At 31.4% G+C, this 12277-nt stretch overlaps 1 protein-coding gene across 3 annotated transcripts in view; it reads right to left on the reverse strand.

Annotated features, from left to right (window-relative positions):
• The window catches only part of LOC119839849 (cytochrome b5 reductase 4), a 45821-nt gene that overhangs the window by 15345 nt on the left and 18199 nt on the right, over positions 1-12277 (reverse strand). For 2 of the 3 annotated variants that reach the window (XM_038366258.1, XM_038366259.1), the window contains exon 2: positions 11793-12141. In XM_038366258.1, the coding sequence (XP_038222186.1) occupies positions 11793-12135 (343 nt within the window). In that variant the 5' untranslated portion in view covers positions 12136-12141. Of the gene's footprint in view, positions 1-11035; positions 11359-11792; positions 12142-12277 lie in introns of those variants that run through there. The other variant, XM_038366260.1, reaches the window with a different exon arrangement.

Below are 12277 nucleotides of genomic sequence, written 5' to 3' on the forward strand. Positions count from 1 at the left end.
AGATATCATAAATTCAAAATTGTTTTTACATGAGAACCAGTGTCACTTCAATTTTGCACTAGTTTTCTTAAAATACATGTTTTTATAGAATGTGTGAACAACTTACAAAAATATTCCAAATAAAGAAGCGTTTTTCAAATTCCTCGCCTTTAAAGGGTAAGGTACTCGAGATTCAGAGCCGGATAAGGTTCAAATCATCCTTTTTTATGTTTTAGACGTGTGAGGATTTTTGGATTTATTTTTGAATGGAAATATATAGGATTTTTAATTGATAGAATTAAGGACGTCATTCCACATAAACACCAACCACCTGTGAATGTCACTGCGTTTAAATACATGGTAAATCAATGGTCAAGCCAAATCATTTACAATAAGTACGCTTTATATGAAAGAAATAAAATTGATGCTTTAAGACAAAGTTTTTAAGGTAGTTTTAGGAGACGATTTTATGAAATGACTTCATTTTATAAAATAGTTTTTTTTTTACATTAATGTAACTATAAATTAGGTTCTGTTTGAAATAAAAAATCTGTTTGAATAGGACAAAGATATTATTGTAATTCTTTGATATATAAAATCACAATGAAGCAGACAGCAGCAGTTATATTGCCAGACATGTAGTAATCAAAGGCTTTGGAAAAAATACGAACGTTAGATTACAGTATTTTCAAATTTGCCAATAATATATAACATTGCGAAAGGGTAAAAAAGAATTATATTGGTTAGTATGACGCTGGCCGCTGGACTAGTTAGGACTTAGTTTTAGTGAGGAGTTTCTTTTAGCCGTGGTTGATTATCTTATCTTCCATTAAAAACCTATATTTATTTATGTCAAGATTAAAGCGTTATAAAACAATTTTAAAGAAATTAATTGAACAAGCCAAATTATTTCGTACATAAAGGAGTTTTTTCCTCTTAACCTAAAAGTATTTTGTTACATTATTTCAACCTGAATACTCGTAAACTTTCGTATTGAAGGCCCTTCAAGGTTCAAAACCTATATAATATAAAAATCCAGGTTAACTGTGCATTCGTAAAACAAAATAATAAACATTCTAGTATAATTGTTATCACGCTAATATTGTAAATGTGAAAGTTTTTTTGTTTGGATGTTTGTCCGTCAATCACGATAAAACTATTGAACGGATTTTTTTGAAATTTGGTATACAGACAGCTGACTTAAGCGATAGGATTAAATGTTCCCTTGGGATAAAACAGGAATCTTGATATTCAGACGGAGCCGGGACGAACGCCTAGTATTATATATTTACACATTCAACTTCATTTCCATTCTTTTGTATATTTTATTTAACAAAATCCGACCTAAGCTTTAGAAAGGTTAATGAAAGCTAGTGGATTAAGGGTAACCTTTAATTGTTTTTTGGATGAATCGTTTTCAGAGCTCTATGTGATATTGATTGTATGCAAATTCTGTTAAACAAAAACCTTTTGACATTCAGAGTGGTGACCTGAAGTTGCCCTTATCAACGTTAAAAAATTATCAAGATGTGTGAGGCTCGATTTGTTTCTCACTAGGTCTAGTTTTAGTTAATTTATATCAGGGTCATTAGCTCCTAATATTCCCATTTGCCAGTCTTTGCCAGCTTAGTGTATTCTTATTACAAAAAGTGACAAAGAATACGCAGTATATGAATTCAACGTGTCAATGACAGAATCCATCCTCAGTGGGATCGCGAATTGTTATTTAACAAAAAGAAGAAGAATTACAGTATGCCGTCAGTTTCATTTTGGTATTCATTAAGGACGGAAATCTCGTACATGTTTGTCTCATTTAGAACGTTGAGTATTCAAACGTACGAGACTTTAACAAACTTATCGCTATACACGAAACTTGACATTTATAGAATCAAAATTAAAGTAACTCGTGAAGACATGATAAAACAGTTCACTTAAATACCTACAAGTAAGACCCTTTCATTCAAAACCTCGTTTTCAAGCATCTCATATCTCAAATGTCTGACAGAGTTCACACACGATGAGTTTAAATATTGAATTTGTGTCAAATATTCCGAGTCGTTTACCAAATTTCATATAGATTGAAACGGCCGCGGCGGTACCACAGATAATATAATACTATAAAGTATAACTTATGTGTGAATATATGTGAAACGTGTATTTGTGTATGAGGTAGCACCGACATGAAAACGGGAATTTTAGGTAGACTGGGTTTTTATTATATCTACCCCCTTATTTGCTGCTATGATCAGTATGTAGTACAGGAGTATAAGAGTTTGCAGACATTTATCTGTTTACGTTATACCTAGAAAACCGACCAAACGAAGAGATCTGCTTTTTTTTTTTTAAATACTCCTAGTTATGAGTTTGGTATGTATGATAATCATCATCTGATGTTGAATAGCATTGCGAACATAAGATACGACCTAGTATCAGTATATTATAGAAAACTGGGAGAAAGAAGTTTAACGTGGGACACGACGACACGATTATTGTCATATTCATTCGATGAATAACGCAAAATAAACCATACAGATGGCATAGAAAGATCAATAGTCTAGGAGGATGTATATTCTACACTGAAAAGTGGTGACTGTTTGGTTAAAGCGAATAGCCCTATTTATACCGTAACATACCTACGTTTTAAACACGTTTTCGCTTAAGATAAAAACATAAAGATAGATATGACAAACTACTTATAAGAGATTTAGAGAGAGATCGCGCTTAAAATTTTACTAAAAACTTTGAAGTACAAAAATATAAATAAATAAAGTGTTGCATTAATCGTTCAAATATGTTAAATATCACAGAATGTTGTTGAAAGCATTTGCCACAGGTTTGTTAATTGGAATGAACAGAGATGTTTCGTTATCATAGTTAATTATGTCACAAAGAATGATTTATTCTATGCTTCGAAGAGTATTCAAGCCTTGATGTGAATGTAGCGGCGGTCAAAAGCTATTTATTTTATATAAAATAGATGAATCTACTTGTTAAAATTCTGAAATTTTAATTAATAGAGTTCAACAATTGTCGGAGTGAATTTGTAGAATAAATTACGATTTAGTGTCACAGTGATATTATCAACACAAAATCCTTCTATATTATTTTGCCGCCGCTAACCTCGGAGCTTGATTTCATGCAATGCAATATACTGAATATTTAAATTTCAACTGAATCAAGCGAGATCACACTTATTTAAAAACATTATGGAATGAACTTTTGTCTCTTTTGATAATTAGTAAACATTTTTGGATAAACATGACACGAAACTGGTTTTTTATTTATTCTTTTTTTGATATGCCTTGAACAGGTTATAAGTTTTTTTCAACTTATCACGTCAGTATCAGATGTGAATAATTCTAAATTATTTGGATGAGTAGACAATATACTTGCTTAGAAACAAACTACTTTCATATAATAAAGTAACTATATTTTCTTACGTAAGAAGTTACAAGTATAGCATTAAAGATCATCTTATAGACAGCATTAAATACGACGTATTAACCTTCATAAAATATTTATGAGAGCAAAAATCAATCACGTCTATAAAACAGCCATGATTCTGTTCTTTGACGTCATAACATTCACATGTGTCAAATAATTAAGATTTATCTTTACACTATAATACAGCATATGAAAAATGTTTATAAAATAACTCGTTTTCGTAATTTCCAGTCACCTCCGGTAGAACTATTACAGAGAGTCGGGTTTTATCAAATTTCACTTTAATAGGATGTAAGGATAAAGTAGATAATATTTCTACGCAGTCACGGAAATTAGAACGAGGCAACATTAATAAAAGTTGGAAAAAAGTGCCAACAAAGGCAACATTTAACCTCTTTGATTACAAAATTATGAATATTACAGCTAAAAACACTTTGATTACATAATATTTTATCAATCCATTGACGTTTAATTTTCAAGGATCCAGTATATTAACACCTCCTTTCGAGATTTATTACTATTTAATATCCGATGAAATATGGTTTTCGGTGATGTCAATTTTTTATATTAACAACCTACCTAAGTAACTACCTACTGGTATGGCATAAATAGTTGCAAAAACACACACGAAAATAGAAATTCATATAATCACCTCTATCTAAATGTAGTTCATTAATTAACCGTTACAGCACGAAACAATTGCGGTGGCTTTTCTGAAATATGTTACAAATCTATATTGTAATACCGACGCTACTACTCAACGAAAGAAGTGCTGAATCTAGGTTAGAACATAGTTCTTTGTGTTTTTTCTAACTTTTGTATTTCTATGCTTATGATTTTTGAAACTAGCCCTAGTGTACTATGTAAAAACACTGTTCGTTTATTTATGAAGTAAAAAGTATTTGTAAAGCATAAAAAATTGTGAGATTTGTCACAAGTAGCATGTGGATCCTGTATAAGTTGCATTGAAATGATTAACTAGATAGAAATATTTTTGACTAAATATTTTTAAAATATTTTTGACGAAATTTTGGGGTTGATAAAATACCTAATTACTGCACTAGCATTTATGATATTTCTGGCCAAAGAAACTGCGCCGAAATTTAGAATAAATATGAAAGAACTGGAAAGATCATATAAAAAGATAACCGTGAACCGCGTGTTGCATTTATGCAAGGCTAAAAAAACATAAGTAATTAATATTTTCATTCTTGCCATTGAATTAAATTTCTTAAACGGAAAAGTATACATAAATCTATACAAGTTTACAAGGTTGTGTGAGACGATCGCTAAATGCTCATGATATATTGATAACATATATTTAAAATGACTGGCCATGACTACTATTAGGCAATTAATTATTCAGTTTGCACTGCAATCGTACCTATGTCGTAAAAATAGGAATAATGAGAATAAGAGAAAATTGCATTCCATGGCAGGGTGTAAAAGTGTTAGAATGAATAAGGTATTTTGCCACCACTAGGTGACTAATAACTATAACTACATAGTATTCAGACAAATACTTCAGTTAAAAAACGTGTATTATGAATTGAGTCCTCATCGCCGTTTACGGAAACCTAAAAGCTAAGATGAACGTCAGAGTATCTTGCCCGATCCTTTCTGTAGAAACTGCTGTCTAAACTGATAGTAAATCTATGTAATGACGATTCAAGAGTGCTTCTAGAAGAAGTTTCATAAAAGAAATTAATGTATGAGATTTAGTTTAACACTATGCTTCATCACAATAACAAAGTATTCACTCACAAATTTTGGTAAACCTCATTTCACAGAGGGACAGATAACCCATTCACATACGGAACTTGTAATATCATTATTGTACTTTGTTTGTATTATAACACTATAGAGACAACAAGGTCGTAGTATTGATTCTATAAAATAAGCTTCAGCTTCAGACATTGCAAGTACAGAAATCGTCGTTTTCATTGTTCAAAGTTATGAGTACTTTTAACTTTTTGTAAAGAGAAATACTTTGATTTCTTTGTTGCGTTTAAATCTTTACGTATGCAAATTTATAACCTTTGAAAAAATCTTGATACGACGTTTATATTGCTGCATTATGGAATGTTTGAAATTTAGGTAACTAGCAAACTTAAAATAAAAATAAAGAGACATATATATACATAATAGAATTATTATTATAAATCTGGTAGAGACTATACCAGATAAGACCCTTATCTGCTGTGGATGATGCATTAAAATACTTTAGTAACAAAAATATAAAAAAAATTCCAAATTGTGCGAATAACAATGTTAATCTAAGACCGTAGCATAATTTTATCGTTATCATCGGTAGTAAAATTATTCTTTACGACAGTTGTGCAATCTCTACAATCTCCGTTTATGTTCTAAGTATAAGCTTACAATGGCTATCAAACTGGTAACCATCTTTGAATTCTTTATCAATTAAATAATATACTATTACGAAAATCGATCTGAAACTAAAAACAGTGTTTGTTGAACTTCTTATAATAAAACAAACCTTCATTTGGCTAAAGAGAAAATCTAAATAAAATTCAGGAAAAACAACATATAATATTTTATTATCTTGACGTTGAGGGAACACTATAATTATTTTGTACAAAAAGTCCCTTCCCTTTAAGGATTTACCAGTTTCCACTCTAGATTTTAAAATTGGACCAAATGTCTGCAATTCTTTATCAAACAAAAAATAATCACAGTTCGGATGAAAACCCACGAAATTATCGATTGATAAAACCAATAACAATACAGTCGAATTGAGAGCCTTCTTCGTTTTTTGGGAACGTCGGTGATTCGATAAAAATAGAGAGACTACCCAATGCATATTAAAACGTATTAATATGTTGAATCCGACGGAAATATTGAAACGATTTAGCGACGCTTCGAGAAGATTCCACAAAAAATTAAACCAGTTTCCACAGCTACTAAAAACACAAATGTGTCTGTGTAGACAGAGTAACTTTCTCCTAGTCTAGACTAGAGTAATATTCATAAAGTCTGGACAATAATGTTTCATAGTATAGTATAGGATATTATTAAACAAGGTTAGCCAGACAGGGACTTAGCAACTGAACCGGAAAAATAGTTGGTGCAATAAGTTTCAGAGAGTCGTAGAATTTACAAAATGTACTATATATAACTATGCTGCATTAATTAATAAAGAAATGGATATGCATTTTCGACTCACCGACGCTGGAATAATACGGTTTTGGCTGAAGTTACTGGATGGACCATGAAGCTATTATCTCAAATGTTATGTATATATGGAGTAAACAAATGTATTGTAGTATAAGGACCGTCTAATAATCTATATATGAAATAAATTGTTTTCAATAATCGATTAAAGTGTATCTAAATAGATCTAATAGGGAAATTTTATAAGATAAAGTATAATTGAGAAATATTAAGGATAAATATGATTGGTAACAAATAACATTCTTTTTTCTAAATATTTAAATCATGATATAATTTAATTAGTTACACACTTTTTTCCAAACACGAAAAATAAAAGATATAAATGATTTAGTTCATAGGGAAAATAATAAATTAATTTAATACATTTCACATTTCAACGTAATATTAAATGTTATTGAATTTCCTTCTAACAATATAATATAATAAATGTCAAGGATGCGTATGCATAATATAGCTCATACTGTTAATAGCTGTAACCTCAACCCATAATCCATACACGGCTACGATAGCTTCATGTTTACCTCCTTTAATGATGTTCCGGAGCGAATAAATCCAATAATATAGCGAAACATCGTTAACAAGAAAACAGCCAGGGATATCAAATAACAAACAAAGTAATTAGATAAAACAGAAATATAATCCAGCTACAATGATTAATACTCACAGAAATAGTATATTTATTAAGTATGTAGTTTATATACAGTACATATAGTATTACTTAGAGGTTGTGGTAACTTCATTGTAAACCTATTTATCAGTAAAGTGGGAAGTTTTATTAGATGAAAGGTTTGGTATTGCGTCACAGCTCTACGTATATTCTAGTCCTACCGTTTCTATATATATTATAAGAAATGTTAGCATAATTTTGAACTTCATTGTCGCATTGTGTAAAAACTTCAATTGTTTGTTCTTTTGTGAAAAATCAATAAAAATTTAACTTCTAACGAACTGTTATAAATAACCAATTTGCTTAATGAAGTTTCGATTACTCAAAATGTAGGTTAACTTTTCACTATCTAATATCAATCAATTTTATCTTATATATAAAATTCTCGTGCCACAATGTTAGTCTCTATACTCCTCCGAAACGGCTTGACCGATTCCTCTGAAATTTGGTAAGCATATTGGGTAGGTCTGAGAATCGGCTAACATCTATTTTTCATACCACTAAACGATAAGAGTAAGGCAGAACAGCGTTTGCCGGGTGCAGCTAGTTACAATATAATTTTAAGTTTTACTTACACTGTCAGAATATTATCCATTATGCCACAACATTATAAATTCCAGATTAAAACATTGAAGGTAAATCTAATTTAAGCAAAGCCACAACAATAATTAGCGAAATATGCTTGCCGCCGTTAAATTTCCTTCAGGATTTATGACTAAACCGTAATTCTCCAGGGATTCATCCCATACATCATGCAGGCAAACATCGGACATCGGGACTTTTACAAGCGGCAAACAGAGTTGACCCAAATTTGGCATTTGCAAACATTTGCCAACCGATTCAGGAATTATATTTTCAGGGTTATGTTTAACTCTTGACGTCATTATTGACTTAATTATAGGTACCATTGTCCACGTTTCTATTGTATTGATAATTAATTTTTGCTTTATAATTATTCGTGTGTTTCAAAACAACAGGAAAATATGTTGGCTTACCTTTAAATTTGGATTTGTATTCGATTTTCTATCGGTGTGAATGGATTCTAATGACATATTTTCTGAAATTCAATTGATTCTTTTTTTAATTTAAAAGATGGTGCCTCCCGTGCGGTCCCATTTATATCTGTAATTGATCTAGTTCTGATAATTTGAAAGTGTTTTATTAAAAATTATTTTATAACAACTAATTACTTTACACCTCGATTAATATCAAGCATATTATTTCAGACGGCGAGGCCTGAGCTTTTTGACAATCTTAAAACTAGTAGGTATAATATTTTGCAACGTTCACGAATTTTACGATAATTAAAACGTCCGTATCGCGTCCAATATAACTTGTAATTAAATATCAGGTTCACCAAGCACGAGTAATCCTATCTCGAGTTGTTTCCCTTTAATACTTTGGCAAAATAATTGATTTTATCGGAACCTTCGTCCGAAGTACAACTTTGTCTATAGCCACTAAAACGTTTATATCCGCATAACCCGGTAATGAACTAAATCCCTACCAATATGTAGGTATCTACAATATTGGAAGGAAAAAAATACACAGCCATTTTTTTAAAAGCGATGAAGCTAACAAAAGGCGATGCTAATACTAGTTTTAAAATCACGCATCTCAATGCGATAAATATTTATTAGATTTTTTTAATGCATATGGATTTTGTTCACTATATAGACCGCAATTATAAATTTGGAAAAGGATAAATATTCATATACTATGTATATTTTAAATATATATTTTTTATCCCATAACGACGAGGGCTCATAGTCAACGACTATCATAATATTTCATATTAAGCATAACTGGTAAAGATGATAAGATGAAGTGAATTGAAACACTTATTTGTTCTTTCATGCAGAACTTATTTATACAAGATAATCTACATTACATTACCAAAATTAGCACTTAATTAGATTTATTCAAACATCGCTGGCTAGATATATGTAGAAGGTACGATAAAGTTCTCACAAAGCACATCCAGCGCATTCACTACGTGACTCAATTTAGTTTCTCCAATTCCGGAAATTAAAAAATCTCTCTCAAACTCAACCCACTATCCCGAGTTGGTTAGTTCGCTTTGACGTCCTCCACTGAATACACAAATAAGAATTTTAAATAAACCTCACTTCAGCTTGTTAACCCTCCACTCCCAAGTTCTGATAGTTCGTTTTTTCATTTTAATTTTCATTTATTGCTCTCTTGTGAAGTGTTTTCAACTTTGACAACACTATTCTTTTTTTTAGAATTCCGTACGAAAAGGGTAAAACAGAGGACCCTATTACTAATACTTCGCTGTCTGTCTGTGTGCCTTTGCTACAGCACACGGACGGTAAGACAGGTACACCTATCTGACCGTCCGACAGGTACACCTGTCTGACCGTCCGACAGAGCAAATTATCAGAGATGATATATTTCTTCAGCGGCTATAGCGGCATATGATAAATCAATCGAGGTTAAACGACGGTTGGCAGAGTTATAAATTGGATAAGCGACCATTTTTTTATTTTAAGCTTATTTATACGGGACCATTAATGTAGCGGCTTCAACTCGTACTTAACCGATTTTTACTCACACTTTGAAGTAAATGTAGTTTCAAATGAAATTTAACTATCACTCTGACACCTTATAACAATAAGGTCTACGTCTAATAAGGTCTACGAGTCTAATATTTTAAAATACACACATCAATGCATTTTCAAAGAACATATGCATCAAATTATTGGCAAGCATCCCTTCCGTTAGATAAACATTTTAGTTTAACCGAAACTTTACCTGATGTACTGCTAGACTCTGATAAATCACTACCTTCACGAGAAACACACGAGAACAATGTGCACATGTTTGCAATTGTGTAGTGTTCCAAAAACTAAACTTTTAGCCACGCGAATGAATAATATTCATTAATATTCCACGTACTCGTATCAATGCATTCCATAAAGGAATCTGTGACGAAGATGACTTATAAGTTAAACCATCAAAGTATAAACGTATTTTATTATTTTATTGAACAATAATACCTTTGTGTTAATTATATAATTAATAAATATCTCTCTTAGTTAAATAAACCTACTTCGCACTAAAAAATACACTTCAGTGTATAATATAATCATTTACAAATTATAGTACGTTTTCATCCCATTTATTGAAAAATAATCAGGCAATAAATAAAAAAACAAAGTTATTATTTGCAAGATACTTTCATTTTCACGTCCGTACTTAATGAGTTTTAAATTAGGGACATTTTACATTCCTATTCTTTTATATTCCGGGAAGTCGGCAAATAAAAATGTTTTATGCGAATACACTTGGCAGTCGGGGATCTTTTTTTAATCTACATGGGACAATAATATTCACTTTTATTATTAGGAATCTAAATTTCTTCACGACACTATAATAGATCAATAATAGCTGATGATAAAATTTTCGCGATTTAATCATCAGCTATTATGATTCGCGAAAAAACATTCAATTGTTTTTCTCGTGGATCTTATGAGTTTTTTTTAGTGGTTGCTATTATAATACATGATAGCGTTTTTAATCAAAGATTACATAAAAAATTAGGATTGTAGTAAGTAAATGAAAAGTAACGAAATCTCTTTGCAAGACCCTAACTAAAATAAACAAATTGAAATGTAAGCAAATCAAACAAAAATTCTAAACTTTAAGAATCCTACAAAAACTGTTCAATGAACCAACAGCAAAAAAAGAACGTATGTAAACATTTCAAAAAATTATTTATATTTCCACCTGTAGTAGTGTCGGGCGGTCGATGCCTCTGTCTACCGTTCCACCAGCATCCACAACACGGCATCATTCACAATCCATCACCTCAATTACTTTTTAATAAACATATTTCAATAATTCAAAAGGGATGCACATCCTACGCCCGCTGGTAGGTATATGTAAAATTTGATTTGTATTCTCAGAGAGTAAAATAAGAGCAAGGTTTGCTTGTCGCAAGAAAATACGCGTGTCGACCTCACGTCTTCTTACGCATAAAAGAAAGTATATATTAAGTTAAGGGCGGCATATTGATAGCTACATACGCCCGCCCTCGACCGCGCTCTGCGCCGAACTGCGGAACATGGCAGTGCTTTCCATTTTCAGTCAGGTTTATGACGAAAATCGGATAGTCTACAAATTATAATCCAGACTATTATGCAAGTTGATTGCTTTTATCATAAGTGTATTTGCTAGCTTCGCCAGCAACGGTTTTGCAGTTGCCCCCGCAACGTAATGTTTTGAATCCGCAGTGTAATCATTACTTTGTTTCAATAAACTTATTTATGGTTTTCGGATGATAAGAAGGTATTTATCGTTATTCGCTATTATATAACATATAATATTTACTCGTTGCAGATTTTTTACTGACATGGTTATAATGGCATATTGCTCGTCTTTTTACTTTATGCCAATTTTACACTTTATCTTTGTTTCTTCAATTATTTACAGGAAATTTCCTTACAATGAACTGTGATTCAATAAGAAACGATTTAAATCTTACCTGTCGCTGATCCAGTGTTATTTACAGGTTTGTTCATTGAATTGTTCTGTTGCTTTGGCTTTGATCCAGTCTGAGGTTCATCTAAGGATTTATTGGAACATGTTTGAAGCGTCTTCACAAAGGGAGTCGGAGAGTTCGGCAAAGACAATGGACTGTTAACCACTAGAGGGGAAGTAGGTGTTCCTAAGGCTGACGGTAAAGACAATTTAGATTCTGAAGACATTATGTTTGCTTGAGAAGTCTCTGGATCGGAGGTATCGGTGCATAAAACTGTAGGTAGCGATATGTTTAGATTGTCGTTCTGTGTCGCGTTGTCATCTTCGTCTTTGGATGCGACCGACATGTTTATCTGAAACAAGATATAATTAATATATCAATTAGCATAGCAAAAACCAAAAACAAGGTAAATCTTTAAATATATATTTATATGCATTTTGCATACTACTATATACCACGCCAGAAAACCTCCGATATTTTTAAGAACG

This window comes from Zerene cesonia, chromosome 5 (genome assembly GCF_012273895.1).
Source record: "Zerene cesonia ecotype Mississippi chromosome 5, Zerene_cesonia_1.1, whole genome shotgun sequence".
NCBI lineage: Eukaryota > Metazoa > Arthropoda > Insecta > Lepidoptera > Pieridae > Zerene > Zerene cesonia.